Below are 15,316 nucleotides of genomic sequence, written 5' to 3'. Positions count from 1 at the left end.
AAGGAGCTGGGATTAAACCAACCAATCACCTACCCAACAAAACTGAATATCATGTTTCAGGGGGAAATATCATCATTCAGCAGAATAGAGGACTTTCAAGCATTCTTGTTGAAAAAAACAGAGTTTAATAGAAAATGGGACATTCAGATTCAAGAAGCAAGAGAAGCATGAGATGGTAAACAGGGAAAAGAAATCATAAGGAAATTATCGAAGTTGAACTATTAACATTCCTACATGGAAAAATGATATTTGAAACTGATGAAACTTTTCTCAGTATGAAAATAGTTGAAGGGAATAGAAATATGTGTGTATACATATATATATATAGGCATGTATATGGGCATATGAATACATATGTGAATGTGTGTATATAGGTTTACAAGTATACATAGAAAGAGGGTGCAGGACAAATTTAATGGGAAGGGATAATACTTAAAAGGTGAAATTAAGAGGTGAGAGGAATACAATAAGAGAAGATGGGGAGAGACAGAATGGGGTAAATTATGTCATATAGAAGGGGTAAGGGAAAATGTCAACAATGGAGAAGAAGAATAGGAAAGCAAAAGGGAAGGGGTCAACCTTATTCTCATTGAATTTGGCTCCAGGAGGGAATGACATTCACACTAAATAGGGCATATCACCCTATAAGAGAGTAGGGGGGAAGGGAATGAGAGGGGAGATGATGGAAGGGTTGGCAGGCTGGGGGAGGGGAGGGAAGTTGTATGCACCCACTTTTGAAAAGGGACAGGATCAAAGTAGAGAATAGAACAAATGGGAGGTGGGATAGGAGGGAGGGACATATAGGCAGTCTTTTACAACATATCTACTATTGTATTGTTTTGCATTAGGTACACATATACAACATATACTGAAGGGCTTAGCTTCCCAGTTAGAGTGGGTGACAAGGGAGGAAGGGAATAAATCTGGAATTCAGATTTTTAAAATCAAATGTTTAAATATATATACACTATTATTAATAGTATTATTAATACTATTTTACATGTAATTGGGAAATAAGATATACAGGCCCTGGGGTGGGGAGATTCACCATGTCCTACTGGAAAATTCGAAAGGGTTATGGGAGAAGATATGGGAGAAAGCAGATAGGAGGAGGGGATATCCTGTGGGACTGCTGCTTTGGTTCGGTGAGTAGGGGAAAAACGGGAAGAAAATTTGTAACTCAAAATCTGGTGGAAATGAGTGATGTAAATCAGAAGTTAATAAAGCATTTGAAAAAAAATCTTTTATTTTTTTTTGCCTTTTTTTGGAGGGCAATTGGGGTTAAGTAACTTGCTCAAGTTACAAGGCTAGTGTTTTTGTGTTACCTCAGGGCCTCCGTCTGGGGCGGAAGCTTTACTCACTGTGCCCCCTAGGCGCTGCCCCAAAACGAATTCTCATATTAAAAGGAATGAGCATTTGTCAGGGCATGGATAATATTAACACTCTTGTGGTTCTGGATTGATTTTGGCATGAAATGAGGTACTCATAAATCATTGAGTATTTACAAAAGGAACTTAACTTTTCCCTAATAGTGCAACAACATGCAACACTTACATGGGGGATTCTCTTTTACTTAGTTTCTCTGGACATAATCCACCCCTTCTCCCTACAGGTTATCACAATATAATGGCATGAGTAGTTCTAGCTACCCCCAGAAGTCTGAAAACCCTAGACTTCATGTGACTGTAATGTTTTCTTCCCTTGGATGACTACAAAGATGGAGTCAATCAGCCCCCAGGGGCAGCTTTGTCTTCTTGCAGGTAAAGTATCCCCATGTTTTGGGTCTGAGGAAAGAAGCAGCATCAGCAGTATTCTGGTCTAATAAAAGGATTAATAGTACCTCCTTCCATTTTTTTTCTACCTCCATTACATTGTAGGCTCCTTAAGGGTAGGGATTTTCTTTATGTTAATTGTATTCTTAGTACTTAGCATAGGGCCTGGCTCATATTTGGTGTTTAAAAAATGTTTATTGAATTAGATTGAACTGAACTGAATTCAGATAAGAACAACCTAATTCCTAAAAGCATTTTCATTTTATTTGTTTAGTTAAGTTTAATTTGGCTTGGTTTTGCTTCAAAAGTATGGGTTCCAGTATAGGAGTAAAAATAAAGCTAAATTGCAATGCATGTTTTGTAGTAATTTTTCAGATTATATCATTGTTTCCAAAGTGTTCTTAGGTCATTTTCAAGCTACAGATATTGAAAGCTTTTAGCAGTGGTTCAAAGGTAATAAAGTATTAGCAGAATTCTTTTCTTTGTATGAACGTTGGGGGAGTTCTAAAGTCTGAGGAAGGAAAGAAATCCATTTTAAAAAACACTGTTAACTAAAACCTGACTTGTCATTTGGGTGTGGGCAAAGTGCTGGTGGGCAAAGATAAGAAGATAAACAGCTTTCCTAATTTACACTTATGTAAATGGAGATTAACAGCTTATTTCTCCCAGAAATAGGAGAATACACAAATATATTTATTTGTAGCAAAAATCTTTACTTATCAGTTTGAGAAGGCCAATAAGTAGTATACTACTTTCCAGAAGAGGGGTTCCTAAATATTTTTTGGGGGGGGCAGGGGTTAGCAGTATGATGAAGACTATAGCCTATAGCCTCCTTCTTAGGAAAAAGCTTTTAAATAAGAAAAGTAAAATTGACAATATTACAAAAGGAACTAATTATATAACATATAATTGTAAAACTAAAAAAAAGAATTCAAGGATGCCAGGTGAAAGACCTCTTTCCTAAAGCTTTTTCCCCCTGCCTCTCATTTCTTTCTACAGCTTATTAATTTAAATTTCCTTGTTTTATGACTCATCCTCAAAAGAGCTTATTAATGAACTTCTTGGTAATATTTGATAAGTAGCCACATTGTTAATTTCACTGGAAGGAAAATTCACATTTAAAAAGGAAAATCTTGAGGCATGATTTCAGCCATTCCAACTGATGAATGGAGTGGTGATAATTATAGTCTAAAGATATTGTTACAAAGATATAGATATTTTTGGGAAAGGGGATCTATTGGCATTCTACAAATCATAGCAATTAAGTGCTTCTTACCCAACCAAATTAGAAGCTCATCCCTGATTTTATTTAATGGATGTCTGTTCAGGTTCTGGACGTATTCTATATACATTGTTAATACAGTTGATACTGTTTTGTAAAATATTTGTATCTCCACACCTATATTTTGATAATGGTGAAAATATATCTCTTGTTGACCAAATAGGCAGAGACCTCATTGAGAATATATATATATATATAAATATATATATATGAATATTATAAGAATGGATTTTTTATTTCTTTGGTCTAAGTGAGAAAATTCCCTCTACCATGCACGTAGGCAGCATTTATTAATGTATAGATGAATAGATAGATATGCATATACATATATATTTCTAGATAGATAATTTATGTATAAATCTACATAGATATAGATCTATCTACATGTATATATCTATATGTGTGTATATGCATACATATAATATACCATATATAATATGTGTACACCTATACATATGCACATATGTACATATATGTGTGTGTATATATCTTAAAGTCTTAGAGAGTTGTTTAGAGTGTTGAGACGTTTAGTAACTAGTCCTGTTTTACATAACTGATATGTATAAGAGATGGGGCACATGAATATGATTTTAATTAATATCTAGGTTAGAAATGAATGTGGCTCTGCATATAACGTAAAGGCATTTAAAAACTCTTTAAAAGAAATGAAATAATAGTGTTATTTAATTATGTGAATTTTTTTTGTATTTAGTTCTAATATGTCTATCTAAAATCAAAAGCTGACAAACACTCCTATTTATATAGAAAATATCATAAAGTACACTCTGATAACAAGACATCTTCCTAATATACCTTCATTTTTCTAATACTCTTTCTAATATTTTGAGGGTGGGATATATATATATATATAGGTGGGATTTAAATTCTTGTTGAATGGGCAAACCAAAGTATCTCCCTCAATTTATTTCAACTAATGATAATTTTTTTTTTCTGTTTAGGTAACTGTGGAAAATAGTTGAATAGAGGAAAACTTCCTAGTGAATGCTATAAAATATAATTTATTAAAATAACATCAGTGAACCATGTTTTATAATCTTATGTTTATCTCACTATTTTAAATTAAATTAATCTTTTTTCAGTTGACAGAAATTTATTATCTCACCCAACTGTTTCCCCCACTGGAAAAAAAATGAATAAGGAAAAATAAAACTCTTGTGATAAATATTAAACATCAAGCAAAACAAATCCCCATATTGGCCAAATCCAAATGTGCAAGTGTTTTCTTGAATTGTAAACTAAAGTAGTAATCAGTTGGGGAATGCCTGAACAAATTGCAGTTTATAAATGGAATGGAATGATTCTGCTGCAAGAAATGACCAAGGTACTAGTTTCAGAGAAACCCAGAAAGTTTGTCATGGACTAACGCAGTGATGTGCTTCAGAATTTCTGAACTTCTGCTTGTTTACTCATTGTAAATGACATTACCTTATTGGTCTTAATCAAATCATCATACCTCCTAAGACCTAGTATTGGTTAATATGACTAGCTTTTAAAAATTCAGTTATAGTTTCTATTTCTGGTAGTAAATTGTCATATTGCTAATCTGAGTTGAATATAATTGAGAATCTAAATTTAAAATTAACTTTAACAATATAAATCAATATTTATTTTTCTACCAAGGACTAGAGTGGTGTGGCAAGTTAGTCAGAAATTTATGTAGTCTTGGAATTATATTGAGAAAATTCTGCCCAATGAAACTTTTTAACCTCTTTTTTTTTTGTGGGAGCAGCAGGGATGTTGAATTTTCCCCAGCAGTAAGTACAATCTGAGCTCATTTTTTAAAAGGACAAATACAAAAGTTGGAACAAAGTAGAGGTAGGTAACTAAGGATAAATACAAAAATGTGGCATGACCTATAAGAAGAGTGCTATTAGATAAAAGCTTACAGTGAGCTGAAGTTTTCCAAACAAAGTGCAAAGAAATATAAAAAGAATACATTTTAAGGTATGTCTAGAGCAATATGAAAATTACAGAAAGTGCAGGTCTGCCACTTAAGGCCAAGGGGCACTATTATCAGATAAGATAAAAATCGGAACTTTTTGACTGTTGGCCTGTAGTCTGCTTCTGTCTCCTTTGTCAAGGAGAAAGATGAGATTTTAAAAGATGGAACTGAAAGATTGATGAAGGAACCACAGCCCAAGATATATAAAGAAATGATTTGAGAACTCTTACTCTATTTTTTATTTCCTTCTGTTATTTTTAAAGAAAAAAAAGTTTAATAGTTTTTTTTAAATTTTGAGTTCTAAATTTTCTCCATTCCTTCATCATCTTCACTCTTCCTGAAATGGTAAGCTGTTTAATATGGGTTATATATGTTCAATCGTGTAAACCATTTCCATCTCAGTCATGTTGTAAAAGAAGAAACAAATCAAAAGAAAAAAAAAAACAAGGAAAGTGAAAAATAGTATTCTTTGATCTTGTTCAGATTACATGAGCTCTTTTTCTGGATGTGGATGGCAATTTTTTTTTTGGGTGGGTCCCTTGGATTTGTCTTTGATCATTATGTTGTTGAGAATAGATAAGTCATTCACAGTTGATCATTGTACAATATTATTGTTACTGTGTTCAATGAAAAATACTGACTTTAGTTAAATTTTTCTTCTGCCCTGTAAAAATTATGCTCCAGGGTACTAAAATTATTTTATATGTGACCATGCGACCAATCATAGAAATTTGAGGAACCATAGACAATGAAAGATTGAATAGAACAATATGATTTTTCCCTGCTTCTCAGCAAGCAGGGTATGAATATTATAAACAGTGAACTTGATGTTCTTTTCCTGTCAGATTTGAGGTTATCATTTTAAGCTGATATTGTGTGACTATTTAGAAAGGTTATTGTACGGTAGAAGACAGATGTTTAATTGCTAAATTGAATTCAGTTTAATTCAATTCAATTATAAGCAATTGCTAGATTAGGGAAGTGCAGACAAGAATATCTAGGTTGAAGCAAAATATTTGGAAAAGACTTATTAAAAATAAACTATATTGAATATCAAAGCTAATGTGTATGTTCTCTATATTCAGTTTTTGATTTGTAGACCTTAAGTGGTAGAAAACACATGCATAGTTGACTGTAACTGGTCAGAGCATTGAAACCTTGCTGAAGGCAACCAGATATTTTATCCTGAAAAAACAACAAAAGTAACAAAAACAACAACAAAACCAGACTTTCAGAGCAGGACAGCTGCTGCATTCTCGAGTCATCTGTAACATCTCTGTCTAATTAGAAAATTTCCCTAAAAAATGAAAAAGAATTGTCAACATTTTGGTAGTTTCATTGCTTTGAATTTAACAAGATTAAGAGAGAAATGAGTAGGAAATTAAAAGGAAATGTTCTATTTTTTCAATAAGTGGAAACCAGCCCTAAGACATGTTTGCAACCTAAATTAGTTACATCTTTCTGTAATATGATGATGATTATTTGACATTACTTAATTGAAATATCTAATTTCCACATAATTTGGGAAAAGAAAACTAAAATGATGGCCAAAGGAGAGATACACTGGGGGTATCATTTTCCAACATGCTAAATAGTACAAATAAATTTAAAATAGTTATTTTCTTACTTATCAAATTTTTAACACTAGGATTTTTCCAGAACACCATTTGTTTGGAATACAAGAACCAAGTACAGAGGAACAGGTTAAAAGAAGTCTGAGGACACCATTCGAAAATCTACCACAAAGTAATGAGGGCTAGAAACTTCAATCTCTAAAGAAAAAGCAACAAATCCAGTGTCTTCAGTTCTCAAATAAACATTTTAGAAAAGAACCCCTCTGTTTGAATTGCAAAATAAACAGATTTTCTCTAGATGATAATTCATATTGAATATCTGAGAATATTCTGTTTTTTTAATTAGGTTTTTCAGGCTCCTGTGTAAAAATAATAGGCTTCAAATCTGTGATAGCAATTTAATTATAAATCTATATTTTCTTTGTGAATGTCCTGTTTAGGGCCATATAATTGACTGGCTTTGATGCAGTTTTTGTGATTATAGAGCCAGAGGGAAATAGTGATGTATGAGGGATGAATAATGGAATTGGAAAATTTCATCCCTGGAGGAGAATTTAAGTCCAGACACATTTGACCGAGATGGAAAGAAAATTACTTGTAGGCATTTTTTGACCTTTTTACAATTATATCCATGATTTCCAGATCAACACTTAAACCATTGCCTTTTCTCTAACAAATTAAAAATAAGTAGAATGTTTGGTTATTTTTATAAGTTCGTATTTCTCAGTGGCCTGAACACTGGAATGAAAGTCTACTAATGAATTGTGTTTAGTTGGTTGTCAGTTAATGTTTCTGAGTCTTAATTTACTCATATATAAAATAAGCTATGAATCTAGGCCATTATCTAATATTTCTAAGGTCCATTCCAGCTTTAAGAATCCATTTTTATATCAAATCAATATGGAATAGATACTTATATACTATTTCATGTGACCATACTAAATTTTTTCAGGTATATCTCCTTATTTATTCTATCTTTTATATTCACAAGTTACTAAGTTATTTCAGCATAATTTGTAAATTTTTCTTCTCTTATGCCTTATTTTCCCCTTACTGGGGACTGTTTGTGGTTTATTTTTATTCATTGCATATTGTGCTTCTATGTTGGGTTTCACATAATGAATTCTAAATTAAGTGGCATGAAAAGAGATTGTTTTAGAAGTCAGTAATTCATTGTATTACTTGAAATACATTCCCAAGATGATAGAATTATCTTCAAAAATTCTCTGCTATTATATAAAATGGTCAGTTTCATTCTTCTTTTTTTTTTAATTTGGGTTTTAGTGTGGACAAAACAGATGATGAAGATGATGAGGATTTAACAGTGAACAAAACTTGGGTATTAGCACCAAAGATACATGAAGGTGATGTTACCCACATCCTGAATTCTTTACTTCAAGGCTATGATAACAAACTTCGGCCTGATATAGGAGGTAAGCTTATTTTATTATTATACTGTTTTAATTGTTTTAGGGGAAAATGTTTGTCTTCATGGCTAAAATGGCAATGGCTTGGGGTGGATAGGTGGTGCAGTGAGTAAGAGTGCTGGCCCCAGAGTCGGGAGGACCCAGGATCGGTTCAGCCTCAGACACCTAACACCGACCCCCCCGCCCCCACACACACAAAACTGGCCATGTAACCTTGGGCAAATTACTTAACCCCAATTTCTTTTTAAAAAATGGCAGTGGCTTAAGCATTCATTATGCAAGCATACACATATATTTTGGTGCGTGTATATATGTATACATACACATATGTATGTATTTGAGTGCATATGTGTATACAAACATACACATGTGTATCCATAGACCTACATAATAAACATATATACATATGTAACAATGCATGTACATATATACACAAATAAATGGTGCATATTTTATATAGATTTCAATTGCAAACTGCCTCTTAGTAATTTAGTAATTATTATTTTCTGTGAGTAATGCCATCATTCTATTAAGAGGAAAGTTATACCATTTACGAACAGAGTAAATAATTTTAATTTGTCCATTTTCTTGTTACTTGTCAAATTAAGCACCCTTGACTTACAAAATCAGTTACTTTGTAATCATCTAGGGAAAAAAGAAAGATTGATCTTTCCAAATTTGACCATCAGATTTCTCTAAGAACCCATTTCTAGAGGGAAGATCAGTCTGTGATCTAAACATCTCAGAGAAACACAAGAATTGCCAATGTAGAATGTATCATACTCTTAAATATGGTTGCCTATTGCTTTGCATTGCTTAAATAATTTTCTTGGTTGCAAAGAATGGTTCAATGGGGGAGTATACTCAGAAATTATTATACTATTAAAAAAGAAAAGGAAATTTAAAAAAATTTTGACATGAACATTCCCTTTACAGATTTATTTTTAGGAAACTGAAAATTTCAATATCTCAGTGGTGAGTCAAAGATGGTTTGGCTTAATCTAAGTCCAAATCTTATTCAAGTCAAAATACATAATTAATTTACTTCAGGAAAGAGTATTATTCTGGCACTTGTCAATTATAGTGGAATCCCCTGATTCCAACAGATCAACCTGCTGAATGGCCTGGTACTTGGGAGGGATGTAATTTCAGTAGCTGAATTAAAAAATCCTGAAATTTCAAAAAGAACAGTTTTATGTTATTCCTATTATAGCAAAAGAAAAATAGAAAGTCTAACCTTTAATTTTTAAATTTTATTTTTAGATTCAGAATGACCACTGCTTCTTATGATGTAGTTGAAGACCTTATTATTTATTTTTTGATATTGAAAGAAAATCCCCACAACTGTCTTCTAGTTTCTACATTCACTCTGTATATGTATGTGAATGGCTGTATGCACATATATGTGTATACCTAAGATAAATTTATCTATATACAATAAACATACATACATATGTTTATATATATTTATGTGTATATATATTGATACAGATAAATCTATAGACCCATCATCTGTCTGTCTCTGTCTCTCATTTTGTTTCTGTCTCTGTCTGTCTCTCTCTCCCTTTCTCTCTCTCTATGTGCACATACACACACATACACACATAATATATAAATTATTTCTGTCTATATACTTGTAAAGCCAAGCATGAGCAGATTTCCAGAGGACTTCTTCTGTAAACAGCTTCAAGGTTCTGATTACATAGTATAGTGAACTCTCTATTTATTGAGCAGTAAATCAAGGCAAAACATTCACAGAAATCAAAGTACAGCATTCATAATGTTATAACTTAACAATTTGTCACTACAGTGGCCACACAGTTTCCACCAAAGTGGCCACATAGTTTTAAACAAAGTACAATCATTTAGGAAGTACTTAAGTCAATCATCTTTAAGGAGGCAAGTCTCCTTAATGGATACAAAGTATAGAGGTCAAAGTTCTCCACCCCTAGGTCACATTGTCTTAATCTCTTCAATCAAAAAGTCTTCTCTCTTCTTGGAGATTAGTTTCCAATCATTCCTAATTTAATCTTTCTGAAAAGGTACAGGATACTGCTTACAGAGTTCTCCACCCATAGGCCACAGTAAATCATGATCATCTTATTTTGCATGAAATATCCAAAGAGAGATCTTTTCGTCTTGACTCAAGGCAGGCTCTCAGCTTCCATTGTTCCTCTTCCATGGTCCCAGCTCCTGCCTGAATCTACCCCACTGTCACCTGAGTTCAAAGGCAGTTCAAAGGCTCTCAGTTCCTTGTCTCCTTGTGCAGTTCCTGTTCCATATTGAAGTTCACAGTGTCTAGTCCACCTCAAGTCCTTCATAGTTTCTATTCCTGGCAAGGCAAAGCTTAACAAAGCCACAATAACATTCATTCACATTGCTGGCATCCTCATCAGTTCACTTTCTTCTTCTGAAATCAACATCAACAACAAAGTCTGAGGAATCAACAAGAAATCATCAGTATAGTCACAGGACCTCTGAAAACATCAGACAGACCTTCATCTAGGATTTTTGTAAACATGCAACAAGAAAATCCTCTTTCAGGGCTTCTGAACCAGCAGTAATGTCCCAGGGCTTCTGTAACAACAGCAACTTCCTCTCTCAGCAGATGAATCTGACAAAGTAGCATCAAAACAGACAGACAAAATACCAGCACCACTGCCATGCTTCCTCCCAGTTCTCTCTTCTCATTTCTCAGTTCTCAATTCTCTTCTCAGTTCTTCTCATTTCTCAGTTCAATTTTCAGTTCTCTGTTCTGACACCACACGTTCTTTCCTCCACTCTTTTCTCAAATTGTAACAGTTCTCAGAAGTTCTCAGGATCCTAGCAGTTCTCTCTCTCTAACTAATTCTGGACCTCTAGCTTGGGCTTTTCCTTATATATGGTGTTATCTCCGCCCTGTTCTGCCCCTGAAACGTCCTTCCACTTTAGGATTCACAACTTATGGATGTTAATACTTGATGTAGTCATGAACTTCAAACAAGGTGTTGAGTACTCTTTGATTGCCAATACAGGGGGCAGGGAAGATCTTCAAATCCTATTTACTATTACAATGCTTGAAGCAGCATGACATAGAAAGAGGGAGGTAATGAACTGACCTCAAAGGCAGGACTTGGTTTCAAGTCTTCACCCTGGCACATCCTCTCTGTGGTATTTTGGACAAGTCACTAAATTTATCAATGCTCTAGGTCAGAGGTATAAAACAGATGACCTGTGGGCCACATGTAGCCCAAAACACTCCTGAGTATATTCCAAACCAGAGTAAAATATAATTGGGATATATTTGACAAAATATTTTTTAGAAACACAATAAAATGGATATCACATTTTAAAACAAAGAAAAAAAATATGCCCCACATAGAACCATATGTATTGGTTAGTGGTTCCTAGTCTAACAGTGAAACCACTGCTCTAGGTAATTCTTTAAAGCTATAATTTACAGAGGAAATACAAATCTGTATTGGTATAGAGATTTTCCTCACCACAGAATCCCTATACCAATGAAGTTACATAGCCAGTCTCTATTCAATATAATTGGTTCTTAATATATGCCATTCAAGTACAAGGCTTTACTTAGTATTTAAAGTATATATAAAATAGTGATTTTAAAATTTAAATTTGGTTTCATATTGTCACATCTGGGCAATTCTGGTTGCTTAAACCAGCTTAATCTGTGACAGCAGGCAGTGGCTAGACTAGGGAAATATTGTTTCTCTTTCTATAGGATTTCTTTCCTAAGCCAGAGATTAATCTTTTTCTTAGACACAAAAGAGTTGTCTGCATGAAATTAGTCTTCCTGAACCTTGACATCTTCATATATCTTGCTCTTTTTATTCCAACTGTCCATATAGTCTCTGTATTATTGGTTCCTAACCTCTCTCGCTATTTTTTTTCTATTCTTTAATCATTATGGGTCTTCATCTAACTTATTTCTGATGAGACTCTGAAAATGCAAACAGAATTATTATGCAGAAAGCAGATTTCATTTAGCTTTATTATCTATATCCAGGAGAGAATATACTACCAATAATAATCATTCAGTGTGAGGCTTATAAGGGGTTTTTGAAATAATTCAGCCAAGCTGTCTACCCAATGCCAGAATCCCATTGATGGCATCCCTGACAAATGATCATATTATCTTTATGTGAAAATAGAAGGATAGGAAATTACTTCATCATAGTACAGCCCATTTCATTCAAGTCAAACTAGGAAAATATTCTTCCTTATATTAAGGAAGCTTCATATTCCTTATATATTCCTACCTGTATATTTTGTCCACTGTTTAAGTTCATTTTTCCCATTCCTACTGCCGTCAACTTAGACCAAGTTCTTATGTCCTCTCACTTAGAAAATCATAGTAACCTCTTAACTATCCTACCCATCTCTATCTCAACTTCCCACCCCCTTCATTGAGACTGCATATTATTTTAAGATTAATATTTATAATTTATAGCTCTGATCAAACAATTCCCTCATTTGTTAACTTAAAAATGGGCCATTCCTGCCTAGAGAGGCAATGTGCTATATCAGAAACAGGAGGGAGATCCATGTAAACCCAAAACTGGGGGTATTTGTCCATGGAGGCTCTAATTCAACTTCAGGGTGGCCCTTAAAGAAAAAATTATTTTTTGGGTCATATTGCTTCCAATCAGAATTAATTCTTAGAAATGTATCAACGTAGCTAGAAAACAAATCATTATCAAAGTGATTAGTGAATATATAGAAAAAGTTATGATCATGAAGCTAGCATGACTTCAAATTAATTTCAAGTGATGCTTGACTAATCTTTTTTCTTAACTGAGAAACTAGTGAAAACAACAGCAAAAAATAACAATTAAAAAGCAAAAAATAAAACCGAACCAAACCTTTGAGTTATTTGAAAAATATTCTGTTTCCATTTTAGGAGGAATGGGGAAATTCTTTTGTATCACTGAAAAATCTTTCAGTACATTACTTATGTCTTTTTTGCTATATAGCTGGCCACTAAGTCATTGGAGTTCCTAGGGATATTTCTTTCAGTTTGTTCATTTTCTGAGGTATTTCACACTTTCCTGAACTATCCTTTAAGACTCAATGGCTTTCTTAGATTTCAATAATGATTAGTCATTACTAGAAATCTAAGTACTAAATTTGGCATATTCTGGAGTCTTTAGACAACCAGTCCTCAAACATGCAGTGATGCTGAGCTGAGTTTTCCTCAAATAGTTTACCAATTCCTACTGCTTCTTTTTAATGATCCTATTAAACATTTATCTCTATCAAAATGTTATGCAAAATGCAAAAAAAGGGATATTCATGATCTTTTGGAGATGTTTGTAAGTAAATTATAGTACATATCCCTAGTTTCTGGAAAAAAATGAAAAAATACTTAATTTTTTGTCTATTTTAATTTGAATTCCACCTATACTAAAATATGCTGTTTGTATCCTGTCAGGCAAGTCACATCACAAGAGAAAAATGAGAGGGTTGGGTTAAATGAATTCTAAGTGCCCTTTCTAGCTCCAAACAATTACACCAGGATCTTTCCAACTTGTCTATAAAGGACTGAGTCAAATAATTTACCGAAAACTAGCTGTACTATATTTTCATATTCTCTGATTTTTAGTCTTATAACCTTAACAAAAATGGGTTGCATTTAGCATGAAAATAATGACATAATAAATTGCAATCACTGAGCAATTATGCATTTTTCTGTGTCCACTCATGCTGATATACATTAACAAGTTACAGTTTAAAAGCCCATCTAATAAGATGAATTCAAATTTCACTATAACTATCATCACAGTGATACCTGTTTTCCCACCATCTATAGCAGTTCTTTTTTGCTCTTTATAAAAAATATTTATTTATCATTTATTTCAACAATTTTTTAAAATTTGAGCTCCAAATTTTCTCCCTCATTCCAGCTCTTCTACCAGCCACTGAGAGGGCTAGCAATATGATTCCTGTTATGCATGTGGAGTCATGCAAAATATTCTTATATTAGCCATGTTGCAAAAAAAAGCAAGAAAAATAAAATGAAAAAAAGTATACTCAAATCTACATGCAGAGTTCATAAGTTCTCTCTCTGTTGCTGACTAACATTTTTTATCTTGAGTTCTTTGGAATTGTCTTGTGTCATATTGATTACAGTAGATAAGTCTTTCACAATTGATCATCATTAAAATATTGCTATTACTGTGCACAATGTTCTCTTGGTTCTGCTCATTCCATTTTGCATTAGTTCATACAAGTCTTCCCACATCTTTCTGAAAGCGTCCTGCTTGTCATTTCTTATAGCACAATAGTATTTCATTACAATCATATGCCATGTGTTCAGCCATTCCCCAATTGAGAGGTATCCCCTCAGTTTCCAATTCTTTGCCACCACCAAAAGAGCTGCTATAAATATTTTATCATATATTGCTCTTTTTCCCTCTTCCTCTAATCTCTTTGGAATACAGACCTAGTGGTAAAATTTCTGTGTCAAAGAGTATCCACAGTTGTAGAGCCTGTTGGGCATAGTACCATTTTTCTCCAGAATGTTTGGTCCTTTCCACTCCATCAATACTTAATTAATGTACTTCCCCCCCCACACACACATATCCCTTACAACATTTGTAATTTTTTTTCTCTCTTGTTCACTAATTTAATAGATATGAGGTAATATCTCAGAGTGGTTTTAATATTAATTTCTCCAATCAATAGTTATTTATAACATGTTACAAGATTTTTGATAGCTTTGATTTCTTCTTCCAAAAACTGACTTCACAGCCTTTGACCAATTATCATTTAGGGAAAGACTCTTATTTTTCTAAATTTGTTTCAGTTCCCAGTATATTTGAGAAATGAGGCTTTTATTCGAATCTGAGATCTGATGATACACACATATACACATATCAGTTATCATTATATATTGTGTACATTTTTATATATGCAGTGTATGTGTGTATGCACACACACACAAATGCAAAACTATTTCAATGCATTTTTATAACAAGAGATCTATAGACTTTGTCACAGTGCTAAGATTTCCATCACAGTAAAAGTAAAACAGAACAACTTTTTTTAAAAGGATAGAAAACTATGAATGAGAAGATAGATTACCAAAACCAATATATTCATTTAAATTTTATGCAAATGTGTGAACATAATTATAGGCTATACAATTAATCTAGGGAGATGAATAGTTCATATAGAAGAAGAGTAAAAATCTAGAAATAAAATCTCATTACATTTCCATTCAAATTATACCATAGAATATGAAATTTTTCATGTACATAGTAATATATAGTATAGCGCGCTCTCTCTCTCTCCTC

At 33.1% G+C, this 15,316-nt stretch overlaps 1 protein-coding gene across 1 annotated transcript in view; it reads left to right on the top strand.

The window, feature by feature from the left end:
* GABRG1 (gamma-aminobutyric acid type A receptor subunit gamma1) overlaps positions 1 to 15,316 on the top strand; it is a 99,023-nt gene that overhangs the window by 26,538 nt on the left and 57,169 nt on the right. The window contains exon 2 of the mRNA XM_069105088.1: positions 7,876 to 8,024. Within this exon, the coding sequence (XP_068961189.1) occupies positions 7,876 to 8,024 (149 nt within the window). The remainder of the gene's footprint in view (positions 1 to 7,875; positions 8,025 to 15,316) is intronic.

This window comes from Petaurus breviceps, unplaced genomic scaffold (assembly GCF_028583685.1).
Source record: "Petaurus breviceps papuanus isolate PSGF00001 unplaced genomic scaffold, PetGlider_PUasm1.0 76, whole genome shotgun sequence".
NCBI classification, from domain to species: Eukaryota; Metazoa; Chordata; class Mammalia; order Diprotodontia; family Petauridae; genus Petaurus; species Petaurus breviceps.
Note: the sequence above shows the minus strand (reverse complement) of the source record. Positions and strands in the feature narration are given on the sequence as shown.